Source organism: Toxorhynchites rutilus, chromosome 3 (genome assembly GCF_029784135.1).
Source record: "Toxorhynchites rutilus septentrionalis strain SRP chromosome 3, ASM2978413v1, whole genome shotgun sequence".
Taxonomy (NCBI): domain Eukaryota; kingdom Metazoa; phylum Arthropoda; class Insecta; order Diptera; family Culicidae; genus Toxorhynchites; species Toxorhynchites rutilus.
The window spans coordinates 112222852-112238493 of record NC_073746.1 but is presented as its reverse complement, the minus strand read 5'-3'; the positions used below and the strand labels follow the sequence as shown (position 1 = coordinate 112238493).

The 15642-nt window shown below is 37.6% G+C and overlaps 1 protein-coding gene across 7 annotated transcripts in view; it reads left to right on the top strand.

Annotated features, from left to right (window-relative positions):
- Positions 1 to 13230, top strand: part of LOC129780097 (trissin receptor) — a 306026-nt gene extending 292796 nt beyond the window's left edge. For 6 of the 7 annotated variants that reach the window (XM_055788025.1, XM_055788026.1, XM_055788022.1 and 3 more), the window contains one exon: positions 1908 to 13230. In XM_055788025.1, the coding sequence (XP_055644000.1) occupies positions 1908 to 1955 (48 nt within the window). In that variant the 3' untranslated portion in view covers positions 1956 to 13230. The remainder of the gene's footprint in view (positions 1 to 1907) is intronic. The other variant, XM_055788027.1, reaches the window with a different exon arrangement.
- Positions 13231 to 15642: the final 2412 nt, after the last annotated feature.

Genomic DNA, 15642 nt, shown 5'->3' with positions numbered 1-15642 from the left:
AAACACTTTGGAATAAAACTAAAATACTATCGGATTTATTCGCGATGCTACACTTTTGGCGTTTGGATTTGGAATGCAATTCTATTGGGTACGATCTCCTGTATGCATTTATTTGTATGTATGCGTTTCGGGTTTTGCTGCTGTGTAGTTGTGTTGTGCACATATTTAAATTCAGAAAAGGATGGGGAAGCTTGAATAGGAAAAGTATAGGGATGAAAAAGATAAGTTGATTCTTGCTCCTTTTGGCGCTGTCGGTCGCGAACACCCCTTTCTTCATTAATCTAGGGCATTGATGGGACTAAAATAAAATCGTGGGGCTTGTAATGAAACAACTAACTGCTAACTGATCTTACGAGGCCCATTTTGGATTTGCATTTTTCATAAATTACTGTGATCTAATAGTCAAGGCCCTTCATTTGATACTATATTATATTGATGCAGTTTTGAAAAAAAACAGTCAACTCTCCCTAACATATTCTAGGTATCGAGATACAGAACATTTTTTCATATTATTTTATGTCATAAATTGTCAGAAAACACCTTTCTCACATAAAAAACCATATTTTTTCCAGAATTTATCAGGGGGTGATAGACGGTTACATTTCACGATAAAAATACTTCTACGCATATGTTCGAATTTCAACAGAATGAATGACAGAATAAAATATAACAAGTACGCGAAAATCAATCGAGTTAGGGAGGTGAAAATCCAAGGCAAAATGAATCAAAACCCATCGAGTAAGGGAGCCATCGAGTTATGGAGAGAAAAATGCTTGTAAAATCAAAGGTGCCATGAAATTCATCGAGTTACAGAATATCGAGTAAGGGAAAGTTGACTGTATATGGCACCATTTTGTGCTGGCGGCCATTTTGGATTCGAATTTTTCATAAATAGCTGTGTTCTACTAGTCAAGTCGTTTGATACTCATATTGATGGGGCTTAGAGAAAATATGAAATCCGCCATTTCATAGCGGCCGTCATTTTGGATTTTCAAGATTATACAATACGCAGTTTTATAATGACTTCAGAAATAAAGGTGTGTTCCAAATTTCAGATCAATCGGTCACCAGGAAGAGGGTTCAATTTCTATTAATGTTAGACAGTGCTTCAGACAAAGTTACAAAGTTACCCACGTACATAAAAAACGGGTCATATAATCGACCCCGTCCTGTACAACGAAGAGTTTCGCGGTTTCCCGGATCGAAAATCTCTCCACACTTCATACTTCTTCTTCTTCTTCTAACATACCCTCATGCAACTCTTTCAATGAGAAAGTTAATCGTCAACTTTCGACCGTCCGATTTTAAAATCATTTTCTGAATGTGCTTTTTATACCGCACATGGGTTTGTGAAATTCACATTGATTTTTTATTTTTGACATTTTTTTGTTAACAGCTAGGTACTATGTTTGACACTAAACTAAATTGACACAATAGTAACTATCAGTCACATTGATTCAAAATGCAAAAATGTCATGGTTTTGGCATGATATTGAATGTAATGAAAAAGTGTCCGGATTCAGAAGCATCACTGTACTGATTAAGCTAAACAAAATGCCGGAAAGTGTTTGTTGATGGAAGAGTCGTTTTATTGTTTTATTACAGAACATAAAAATTTACGGCTTCTGGAAAATCCTGACAGAATTGTGGTTTACAGGGTGCTTTTCGAGAGATTCGTTTTTTCGCGCACGAAAGTGTGATGTAACGCATTTGCTTATACGTATGCTTCGCTTGTATGTGTTTTTTTTTCAAACTAACAACATGATTGCAATTCAAATTCACAGAAACATGATTTGCTTGCTGTATTAGATTTCAATTGTTTCTTATTCTTTTTTTTTTTTAATTGTCATGCTTTTTGCTTCGTGGCGTCGCTTGGCGGGTGTTCTTGCCGGATCGGAAACATTTAGAACCATTCCTTACCGACCGATTCAACCCATGTAGGAATTTCACAATGATGCTACGACCTGATCGCGTGTGGCCGGTGCTGTCCCGGCCGCTGGAACCCTTTGGATTGGTGGAACAGCAGGACACAACGGGGGCGGCCCGGCCGTGCCCATCCCCTCCAACAACTGCAGCAGCATCAGCAAGTCGAGATGCTCGAATCAGGCGAGCGCGACGGCACCGACGAGCGCATCGAAGCTGACGACGATGATGATGACGATGGTGGCCAGCGGGAAGTTCCGCCGCCGACGACGGCATCATGCGGACGATACGGACGACGACGACGACGACGACGGCGAGGACACAGCCACCTACAACGACAATGAGTGCGCCTCGATCGGGACGGCCACCGTTGCCCTGTCGACGGTTTACTACGTGGACGGTGATAACGGCATCCAAACGCAGCGGTAGAGCCCTCTCTGGGCTCCCCCATTGTGATTGTTGTAAATAGATTCGTAGTAGTAGGAGACGAGTACAACTCCACGTAAGTTTCACTTTCGCCTATCGAAGGGGTGGGGTGTAGAAGCGGAAGTAACACAAAAATAGATGCTATATAAAACGTTGTAAATTGTTACCAGAGATTTCGGAAGCAGTATTTAGGAAGATGGAAGGTGGGAAATCGGTCAAATGATACTATTTTCCTACTCTTACAATCGTAACTCGCATTAGGCTGGGAACGGTAGGATGTGGTGTGGTTAAAAAACGAATGATTATCAACGAAAATATAATAAAACTTGTGACACTTTTAAACTAGACTTTTCCGAGATTCCTGAATCAAGGCCCGCAGTTGCATAAAAAAAACTTCCACTTACAAATCCTCTTGTTGACAGTTTGGGAGTATCCGCTTGCAGCATTGCATTAATTGAAGACTCTTTATCAACCAGTAATTTCGTCAGTTGATCAATATCAGGTATATGACATTTGCTGAAACATAACTGCATGTCATATTTGACATGCGTCCTATCTCGAATTCTCGTGTAAAAGTAAATTGCGTCGCCGGATGCCCATCGGGACAGTTTATAATCTCAACTCTTACTAACATGCAGAACACATGCGCTCCTATGTCTCCAATGATCCAGGAGAGAGATCTTCTTCAACCTTTCGACGCAGACTCGCTGCCCCCATATTATCCGATAATTTTTTGAAACCTTGATACGTATTGTGGTGGCTACATTAAATATTCATTATCGTATGACCATGACCAACTCCGAATTAGCAGATTTCATAACCTCACTAAAATTTATCTGATTGGAATGTCGTCCTTAATAAGGATCAGTGGCGTAGCGTGACCTGATGACACCCGGGGCGGGTGTTTTCGGTGTCACCCTCCAATCAAATCTTGTTATCAAGCCTTTGTTTGCATTCTTCAATGAAAAAATAAATTTACTGATCCAAGAGACCTAAATTTGAGGTTAATTATAATTAATAAAACGTAATTTTTCAGCGTTTGGTTTCTAATTAACAAAAATTGAATTATAGCGATCACCATTGTCAGCAACATAGTTCTCATTTTCATCTTTAAAGAAGTACGGGCCAATGATTCCAAAGGACCACAAATCGCACCAAACAACACATTTTTCGGGATAAATTGGCAGCTCTCGTATTATTTGTGTCTGCTCATGTGACCAAACACGACAATTTTGATTATCAACGAATCCGTTCAACCAAAAATGTGATTCAGCGCTGAAGCATTTTTAACAAAGCATTGGTTTTGATAGCAAAATTCAATTGTTCGTAAGATTAATAATGAAATGTCAATGAACACTTGCAACATTAGTTTTAAGCATTTTGAGTGGTTTAATATCAAAATTCAATTCGCTGATGGTTATATTTCAGTTTGTGAGTTAACAGAGAAGCGATATTAGGTATGTACGGAAAAGTAAATTCATTTTTGAGTGGAAAATTTAAATTATTGAAACAATTGTACTGGTGGGGTAAAACGGACAGTTGCCAGTGTGAGTGAGATGGACTGTGAAAAGTCTGTTTAATCTGTTCCTAAGGAATGCCCTGCGTCTATAAATGGAAATCAAATCGCCAAATGTGGACTGTTTAGAAGCTGACTGGAACCAAAGCAAAAAAGTTGAGAGTCTGTCCGTTTATACTGTTGAAAAGCACGATATCACTTCTAGGTGGATTAATTCTGTTTTTTCATCATTTAACGGACATTCGTGATGAGTTCAGACCAAGCTTGAATAAAATTATTCCTCTCGCGATCGATAAACGTCTACACTTTATATAGAGGGTTTTCCAACTTTAAACTCCCAAAGTAAATTGAAATAAAACACACCTAGAATTCGAATTTCGATGAAACTTTTATTTCAAATTAAAGTTTGGTTTATGCCATTATGTGTGAAATACAACATCATTCAAATGTCCACCTAGGGCTTCCTCACACACCTTGATCCGGAACAGGAAATTTTCGATGACTTTTCGGCACATATGGGGCGGTATCTCGGTCATAACTTCACGAATGTTGTCTTTCAAATGTTCAAGAGTTTGCGGAGAGTTGGCATAGACACGGTCTTTAGCATAACCCCACAAAAAAAAAGTCTAGCGGGTTCAAATCGCATGATCTGGACGGCCAATTGGCATCACCAAAACGCGAAATTATGCGTCCCTCAAATTTCGTTCGCAATATGGCCATGTTCGGTCGTGTTGTGTGGCACGTGGCGCCGTCCTGCTGAAACCACATGTCATCCGTATACATATCTTCAATTTGTGGCCAAAAAAAATCGGTTAACATGCGGCCATAGCGCTCACCATTCACAGTTACCGTCTCGCCGTCCTCATTTTCAAAGAAATACGGCCCGATGACTCCACCAGACCATAATGCGCACCAAACAGTGACTTTTGGCGGATGCAATGGCCTCTCAACAATCACGTGTGGATTTTCTGAGACCCATATACGGAAATTTTGGGTGTTCACATATCCACCGAGCTCGAAATGTGCCTCATCACTGAAGAAAATTTGATGCGAAAATTCAGCATTTTGCTGCTGTTGTTCGTTCACCCAATCGACGTATGCCCGACGCATTCCATGGTCACCACGCACTAATTATTTTAACCAGTTGGACTTTATATGGATGTAGGTGCAAGTCCAAATGCAAAATTCGCCACAATGATGTGTTTGACAAGCCCAATTGCTGAGCACGCCGTGGAATCGAAACATTCGGGTCATCCTCCACACTGGCAGCAACAACAGCAATATTTTCGGCCGAACGAACATTACGATGATGCACAGGTTTCACAATATCCGCTACGGATCCAGTTTGTTCGAATTTACGCACTACATTAGCGATTGTGTGCTCTGTAGGCCGTCCATGACGACCAAAATCCGTCCGTAATGCTCGAAAAACATTTGCCGGTTTTTCATCATTTTTATAGTATAATTTAACAAAATTAACACGTTGTGCGATGCTAAAACGATCCATATTGTAAAATGGCAGACATTCAACGATATGACGCTTTGGTTGACAGCTATGTCAAACGGTTGTCAGCGCAGGGCTGTATACTTTCGGAAGCCCGAAATGGAAAACCCTGTATTACAAACCTGTCCATATTACCCCCACTATATGTCCATATTACCCGCATCGAAAAATTTTTTGTACTTTCCGGTCTGTTTTAAAACATTGAAAAACACTTTTTTGTAAAATATTTGGCCAATCAGGTAGAAAAACAGTATATTGAATTGCAAGAAACTGCATCAAAGTTTCGGGAAACATGAGTTTCCAAAGATATAATTGAGGTTCTTATTAATATGTCCGTTTTACACCCACCTTGTGATCTGTCAAAACAGTGCGCTGAAAAACTAAACAGAAAAAAATCACGAACAACAAATCGTAAAATCATTACACGTCCCGTCTCAACAGCAGCAAATTGTCTGAACACATCGTCAAAGTCAACAGAGTTAGTCCATTTACTTTCGATTGACAACAAAGCCAATCCATTTAAGCATGCCGGTCCCATCGTTGACCGCAAAAAATGTTTAATTAATTTCAACTTTGATAAGCCTCTTCCACTAGCTGCCATAAAAACGCAAATCGTTCGTAACAGCTCCAAACTCACTGTGAGATTTGGTAGCGTTTCTTAGAAGTTCCATATCATGATGAACTGTATCACTTCCAATGTACACTAATGACTGGCATCGTCTAGGTTGATTCCAGCGACCTTCGAATGTCCACGGAATCTTGAAATCTCTAGTAACTACTCGCTTTCCGAAACTTCGTCGTAAAAATTTGCAAATTTGGGAATCAAAGTTTTCAATTCGCTGTCAGATACTGCTAACATGTATCTTGCTTGAATTACCGCTACTTATTTGGGGATTTTGATCGCTCTTGTAATTCTCAACGAAAACAATCAATGCCCTTTTCTTCAACAACTTACTAAATTACCAGCATGTTCTCCTCATGAGTTCGAGAATTGGTTTATAAGCCCTTGAATAAGCCTTTTTTGTTTTACTTTCTCTACAAAACCTGAACTCCTTCTGACATGGTTGGAGCGTTGTCGAAAATTGAGAATGGCACTCTATGAAAACTGATCCGTCACTCTTCATTCAAGGGAGTATGTGTTATAGTATAGAAATATAAAATTTTCTATACTACAACGATTTTTTTCCTTCATATACCTAAAGTTTAGACATTTAGGAATATGACCAAAGAAGGACTTGTCGTAAATTCCATCGTTTACCAAGCTATAGTCATTTCAGTGATTTTTCACTTGTCCGAGGCTCATACGATAACGGCATCTTTACTGGTCTGTTCGATTTTTTTTTGTTTCAGATAACCAGAAGGGCTGGAATCATTTACGCCATGGCGCAATATTTTTTAAGCCCGCTCTCTTCACCAGCTTGTAACTATTCTAATTTTGAATATTTTTACCGTTTTTCTTGTTGTATTGTTGAAACATAAAGAAACTAGTCATGAAATAATGGATAGCGAAAATATTCTTTATTTCATCTATTCAGAGCTCGAAAAAACCCCTCGGGGCTCGAGCACACCCGTCGTTACTCAAATCAGTAATCTTTTTCCATCCAAAACAAAAAAAAACCAAGAAAGATTCTTTACATGAACATTTCCATGGTGAAATTGTTCTCTAAATAATGACACTAATCACAGAATAGACTTGAATGAATTTCAAAGAAGACGGGTGACATTCATTATAAAGTTTCAAAGATTTTTTTTTAAAAACAAATATAATTATCACAGTCGTGGGTGTCATCCCTTCTAGGGAGACACCCGGAGAGGACCGTCCTCTCCGCGCCACCTACTCTACGCCACTGATAAGGATCTCGTTCTTGTTAAGTTTTGGAATGCAACCAAAAATGTAACACTGCCAAAATTGATCGATTTTTTTGGGATAAATATACTGGCCTGTTTGTGCTACCATGGCTGAACGGTTAGCATCACACATTATCATGGCGGGGGGTTGGGTTTGATTCCCGTTCTGGTCGGGGAATTTTTCGTCGAAGAATTTTCTTTCGACTTGCACTATGGTCACGCGTATTCCAGAGCTTGCCACTCAGAATACATTCTAAGCGTGCTATTTGACACAAAAAAATCTCAACTAGGTCCGACCAATAAAAAGACGGGTGGGTAATGTCGGGGATATAACCGAAAAGACGTAGGACTACACAAAGGGCTGTCAATTCGAATAACTTTTCAAATATCCGAGTAGTTTTTTCTGTATCTATTGGTAAAATTACATCTCCAACACTCCCAAAAACATCATTCCCAAACAAATAATTCATAAATTATACTATCTATCGCAGAACGGCAACAAAAAATCCGAAATCGATAGTATTTTATTTTGTGTATAACAATGCACAATGGTTCAGGAGATGCATTGAGGTGAAAACAAAGTTGTTGCATATGATAGAGCGCTCATTTCTATGTTGTCAAAAAAAGGTGACCAAAGTTTTCGATGAAATAAAAAATCTAACTTTCTTATATTTATAGATAGAGGTTAACATAGTTCAACAATGTTGTAGCCCCTGTCATGTTAAGTAACTTTGTAAAACAAAATATTTTTCTATCTCTTGAAATAACCGATATAGCGCCTTTTTTCTAAGTTGCGTTAGGGTCACCATGCAAAATACTGTTTTTTTTTGCTCCAACTTTTATGTTTCAAATTCTACATTCAAATTGTTTTCGAAAAACTTTTAGAACTTACTAATACAAACATTTTGCGATGCAGAACTTGTCAATATCTCAACTTCACTCAAAGTTATTGACATTTCTACCCAAAAAAACACGCTCTTTTCATTTGTTTATCATTCTTTCAGGGGCAAACATAAAAATGTTTGTTGACGGAATTTGGAAGAACAGATTTCACTCTATATAATATGTGATTTTCAAAACCGATGAAATGAAAAATCTAACTTTCTTATATTTATAGATAGAGGTTAACATAGTTCAACAATGTTGTAGCCCCAGTTATTTTAAACAACTTTGTAGAACAAAGCTTTTTTCTATCTTTTAAAATAATCGATTTAACGCTTTTTTCTAAGTTGCGTTAGGGTGACCATGAAAAAAACGTGTTTTTTCTGCTTTAACTTTTATATTTCAAATTCTACATCAAAACTGTCTTCGTACGACTTTTAGAGCTTATCGATACCAACATTTTGCGATGCAGAACTTGTCTATATCTTAATCCTACTCAAAGTTATTGATGGTTCTTTACAAAAAAATAACATAGTTTTGAAAATCACACATCATGTAGAGTGAAGTACGCTCTTTGAAATGTCGCCAATAAACTTTGTTTGCGTTTGCCCCAGAAAGAATGACAAACCAAAGGAAAGAGCATGTTTCTTGGGAAGAAATATCAATAACTTGATATTATTGAGATATTGACTTGATACTGAGATATTGACAAGTTCTGCATCGAAAAATGTTCTTATTAGTAAGCTCTAAAAGTCTTTCGAAGACAGTTTGCATGTAAAATTTGAAATATAAAAGTTAGAGCAAAAACATTTTTTTTCATAGTGACCCTAACGTAACTTAGAAAAAAGGCGCTATATCGGTTATTTCAAGAGATAGTGAAAAACTTTGTTGTACAAAGATGTCTTAAATAATTGGAGCTACAACATTGTCTAACTATGTTTACCTCTATCTATAAAGATAAAAAAGTTATATTTTTTATTTCATCGAAAATTTTGATTACCCTATTTTTGACAACATAAAAACGAGCACTCTATCATGAGTAACAACTTTGTCTAAGACAGTTTTGGTCTAGAGAATAACTGTCGAGCTCTAATTGCTAATTTCCACTTGGATGCAGCTCCTGGACCATTGTGCAAAATTTTCGATGAAATAAAAAATTTAACTTTCTTATCTTTATAGATAGAGGTAAACATAGTTCAACAATGTTATAGCCCCTGTCATTCTAAGCAACTTTGTAGAATAAAATATTTTTCTATCTCTTGTAACAACCGATATGGCGCTTTTTTCTAAGTTGAGTTAGGGTCACCATGCAAAATACTGTTTTTTTTGCTCTAACTTTTATATATTTTTTTTTATATTTTACATTCAAATTGTCTTCAAAAAACTTTCAGAACTTACTAATACAAACATTTTACGATGCAGAAATTGTCAATATCTCAACTCTGGTCAAAGCTCTTGATATTTCTTCACAAAAAACACCCCTGTTTTATTTGTTAATCATTCGTTCTGGGGCAAACATAAACAATGTTTATTGGCGGCATTCGAAAGAGCATATCGCACTCTACATAATATGAGATTTTCAAAACTATGTAATTTTTTTATTTGAGTAAATTAAAATTAAAATAATGAGTTTTTGGGTGAAAAATCATCAATAACTTTGAGTAGAATTAAGATATCGAAAAGTACTGCATCACAAAATATAGGTCTTAATAAGCTCTAAAAGTCATATGAAGACAATTTTGATGTAGTATTTCAAATATAAAAGTTAGAGCAAAAAACCCATTTTGTCATGGTCACCTTAATGCAACATAAAAAAAGCCTAAATACAACTTTGTGGAAGATATTTATTCTCTAGACAAAAACTTTGACAAAGTTATTACAAAACCGGTAAATTACCGGTAAAAAAATACTTTGAAATAAACCATTTTCTTGAAGAAACGGCTTTTATTGACAATGATTAGTTTACAAGAAAACATTAAGTTTTCGCGACAAATTTTGTTGGTTAAAGTAATTCTCAGGGCCAAAAATAATATTAACACGTTGAGCCCCGGCCAAAATAGGGAACCGACAGTGAGCTTTTCGTCTGGCCCACGTCGGTCCCAACGAATCAATAGTGAACTTTTCGAAATATCTATTTGCAGCTTGGTTGTTGTCGTTTCCAATGCCGACACTCTTCGAACGAAAATTCTACTGTCGGTCCGGTGAGATTGGCACATAAAAAACGTAAAATTCAGTGTCAGTCCCCAGGGACCGACGCGGGGCTTAACGTGTTAAGTTTATCGTCTTCTAATATAGATGGGATCTCATCAACGAAATTTCCAGTAGAGGAAAACGCATGTTCAGAGTTCAATGATGTTGGGCGTATAGTACGAAGAGCATCAAATACCATTCCCATGCATTTGTCTCTGGTGCCCTCTGTGCGAAAACTCTTGTCTGATGGGTTTCATCAATATACGTTGAGATTGGGCTGGATGTTGAGACCTTTCATACGTCAGCTTCATAAAGGGTGCAGTTCTTCCGGCATAGCTGTTCAACAGCGACCAAAACTAGTGCGAGAGCATCTAAATACCAACTCCTTTATCGCTGTCAGTTCTTCATCGCTGAAGCTTATCTTGTGTCTCATTTTCAGATCAGGCAGCGATTTTTGAACTGTAGCTCGGAGGTCGTAAGATCGGTATAACACTGCCAGTTGGTTTTTTCGATGTTATTTTGATTCTCGAGTGACATTTCAAAGCGGCATATAGACGAATATTATTTATGGTGTAAAAATGAAAATTGCCAAAATTACCGGTTATTGATTGTTAAATTACCGGTGATTCGGCAATGAAAAATGACCCGGTAATACCGGTAAAACCGGTTAACAATCCCTATATGCCACAGCTTTGTCAAAGACAGTTTTTGTCTAGAGAATAACTGTCGAGCTCTAAATGCTAATTTCCACTTGAATGCACAATGCAATAATTGGATTCTTGCATAATGTTTTTTTTTTTTTTTTGTAAACTAATCATTATAAATGAAAGCCGTTTCACCAAGAGAATGGTTTATTTTAAAGTATGTTTTTCACCGGTAATGAAATTTTCGTTACCGAATAACCGGTTATTGAAATTTTGGCACGGTAATGCAATCCCTAATCGCATGCATTTAAAAAAAAATGGACTAACTTCGGTGACAATGAAAAAAAAAACTACAAAAGATAATTCAATGAACCCAATTTGTCCTTGAATGCTACATTTATTAAGCCTTCTGAAAAAAATATTCTTCGCCCTGCCCTTACGTTATTTTCCTTTATTACAAATACAGTAGACATCTTTCATTCGTTTTCTCATTTTTTTCTCGTTGTATTGAATCAAACCTGTTCATTATCGGGTGATTCAACGTTAACCGTATATTTCTACATTTTCCTTCATTTACATTCGGGTAGAGACTTCAGTATTAAATCGAATGTTATAGAATCATTTGAATTAGACAAATAGTATTCAAGGCATGATTTTTGTTTTGATTCGCCCCATATATTAACCCAGTTTTTGAGCTCTTCCAAATATAGTTGTGCCGGTAGAAACCTGTTAGAGTATGTAATAGTTTGATGACTGCCTACATTCGTGACGAAATTCAAGAGATTCAATTTTTCTACAGTTTAGTGGCAAGAGCAATTTTGCACAAAATGAATTCTATCTGAACGAAATTACAGCTCCGAAAAAAATTTAGCACTTAAATATCACCTAACTGTCCGAACATTTTCACCACGATGCAAGTGACCGTTAGAAATAAGTGCCCAATAAAACCGCCATAACAAATATCCGACAAAACTAATTATTCCTCTTAATCTGACACACAGCTTCTTCACGATTGATGGCAAAATATACTTCCATTTAGGGCACATCCCACGATTCCTTTTAGCATCCCGAGCGGCGCAAATCCGGCCGGCTTCTTCCGAAAACCGAAACGGTCGTGTTTTTATTGTCAAAGTTTCACCATCAATTACAGACCTGATTAGGTCCGGATTGTGCCAAGCTTCCGACTTTATTAATTCATTATGCCCCATTGCTGTGCCGTTCGCGTGGGATCAATAATGCTGCCCGAGCTGACTGAAAATAACCACCAAATAGCGCGCCCACTGCAAATGCGAGTCTTGATTTGGCTCCTAATTAGGCGAGATGGAATTAAGAGCGTTGTGCGAACGGAAGTGCAAGAACTGCGGAAAAAAGCTAGCTTCCTCCCCGGTTTCCCGGCCCAATGAACCCAATTCAATTGAGAACAAATCGCGCCCTGAATTGCAACTAATTTCCAGACTAACGGCCGACGTTTATTTTCCACCGAATCGAAAAACAGGACGGCCAATCGGAAATCAGACCGATGAAGTCTTACAATTGGGAATGATGTTTTTTAATGCATGGAAAAGTGGAATAATTCTGATGAATCATAACAAAGAGTAGCTTTGTAGCGTACAAACAATAAAAAAAACGATAGCACTCGTGCAAAGGAGGTCTAGACATGACGAACCATCCCTGGAGGGGAACGGGGAAACTCCTTTGTCGCGATAAACAGTACTGTGATAAGAAATCGATGTATGGGCTTGAGGGGGACATTCAGCTGTACAGAAAACCCATTGAACCATATTGTATGTAATGAATTGGGGAGTATGTCACGAAACAAGCTAGTTTGAGCAGATTGTAGGTTTAACGGCTTGAAATAGAAGTAAGTAGGGGAAATCAACGATTAAATGTGTTTTGTAACAGTTCAGTATGTACATTCTTGTGTTTGGGATACGCGAAAGAGAAGAACAAAATTTATTTACAGCAAATATTTAACAACAAAGAATATAACTACTGTATGGTACGCATGTACTTATCAACACAAAACCAATTAACGAGTTGAACCGAACTGAATTTCGGGAAGATGCCAAACAAGAGTGAAATTGAAAGCACAAAACCAGATTATATAAAAAGAGAAAGTGTGATTGTTAGAAAATGTTGTGTGTTTTATGAATTGAAGGTTACTATATAAATTCTCCATTGGTAGGTATGTGCAGAAAATATATATATATATATATATAGAAAGAAACATATTCTCCTTGAATTTGTTTTACGACATAAAACTGTGTTTTTTTTAATAAACAATACATTCGCTAATAGTCCCATTCCTTATTGATTTCTTGTTGACACGGTCGTAGAGAAACGTGAAATTATTTTTGTTATCTAACCATTGCATTTACTCCTATTTTAGGAATACATACCGGTAAGTACCTTAGAATATATACATATGAAAAACTATATTTAGAGTAACTAATTTGAGCACCCCTTGAAGAAGATATACCTGATTCGACTTTAACGTCAGTTGATGGATTGATGAATTGCACGAAAAACATACCGAATGACGTTTGATAGTCATCCATCCTCGTTGTACATGTTACAGTGATTCTGAATTTAAAAATTCAACCGTCATTAAAGGAATATTAGTATGATTTATGATAAGGATCGCCTCTATAACGTGGTTCCCATGCAATTATGGAAGCAGTAATCAACGTTAGTGAGAAGGGTTATGAATCGGGTTTCACTGCGGGAAGTGATGTGATTATGTGAACGCCCAATCGACGCAACGGAATCCTGATATTTCAATACACGACAACCGACGGACGAAATATTCCACTAGCTGCAAACTTCGGCAAACTTCGTCCCGCCCAAAATTTATGTTTCGTTATCACATTCACGTTTTTGACGTAGGATTACGTCTTTCGGGAATATATTGGAGTACAAATTGAAAATTGAAAATCGAGCACATCGTGAAAATTGTCCAATTTCAAACGCTTATTGCTCAGTCATTTCATGATGGATTGATGAAATTTTTGCGTTAATCGATTTCGACACTCCATAACATTTTTTTATATTGAAGAAAATATTTTTATTTTTTTATGAAATCGTTTATTTTTACAGACTCAGTTACATAAGTTTAAAGGAGCCAAACTCCTATCTGTATTGTTACAAGTATATATAAACATTTTTCATTAATTCTAGTGTTAATGAAGTAGAGAACCGATTACTCGCGGTTTGCTCGAGTTTAGAAGGGTGACATTTTTTTCAGGAAAAGGAAGGGATATAAGGATATGTTGACAATGTTCACACTCACATTCGCACTCACATTCATCATACTCAATTCTTAAGCCTATCTTATATCTAATACGTATTTACATTTCACCTTATTCTATTGTTAGTAAGAAGGGATTTGCTTTCTCGCGAAGGAAAAGGAAAAGGAGAATATAAGGATATAAGGACAATCACACACGAAGATCGATAACTTTTAGGAAGACATATATTTGGGACATGTAATCAAGGTCTAACCGAGCCAACACATCTCTCACCGGCACATTGGGCTGTCTTCCTCTGGCCCGAAGAGAGTTTTCTAAATTCGATCTGGCAACAAGATACAGCTCGCACGACCAAACAATGTGCTCGATGTCGTGGTAACCTTGGCCACAAACACAAAGATTGTTGTCGGCAAGATTAATACGAAAGAGTAGCGCATCTAACGAACAGTGATTGGACATGAGTCGAGAGAAGGTGCGAATAAAGTTCCGACTCAAGTCCAGACTTTTGAACCATGGTTTGAGGCTAACCTTAGGGATAATCGAGTGAAGCCACCGACCCAATTCATTTTCGTTCCACTTACGTTGCCAGTTAGCGATGGTATTTTTACGGACTAAAGAATAAAATTCATTGAAGGCGATTTGACGCTGATAAATATCGCCTTCAATTGCACCTACCTTTGCCAATGAGTCAGCCCTCTCATTACCCGGTAATGACATAACAGCGTCTGGTTAAAGCACTCAAAATTTCTCGTATTCTCTCAAGGAAGTACGGCGAGTGCTTTTCCGGCCTCACTGAACGGATAGCTTTGACAGAGCTAAGACTATCCGTTACAATGTAATAGTGTTCAACAGGTCGTGAGGCGACGCTGTCCAGCGCCCAGTGTATCGCTGCCAATTCAGCAATATACACTGAGCAAGGATTCTGAAGACTGTGGGAGGTGCTAAAAAATTCGTTGAACACTCCAAATCCTGTGGACTCATTCATAGAGGACCCATCAGTAAAGTACATATTATCACAATTGATACGCCCATACTTTGCATTGAAGATCGTAGGAACGATCCCCGATCGATGATAATCTGGATTCCATGGATTTTCTCCTTCATGAACAGATCAAAATGTACAGAGGAATTGATGTAGTCAGGAAAACAAACACGGTTGGGAATATACGAAAAAGGATCAACCTGCATGGAGATGAATTCATGATATGAAGTCATGAATCCAGAATGAAAATTTAGCCCGATCAGCTGCTCAAAATTTCCGATCACCAATGGGTTCATAACCTTACACCGTAGGAAAATAATATCATGAAACTACCAAAACGGGCAACCAGAGCAGCAGCGAAATAGAATGAAGCACGACTGGAAAGGAAAAAGAAAAAAAATGAACGAAACATTGGTCGCAGTCTCACACATGCGTAATTCTCGAGCCAGCCAGTCAGTCAAAAATCCCCGCTCCGCTGC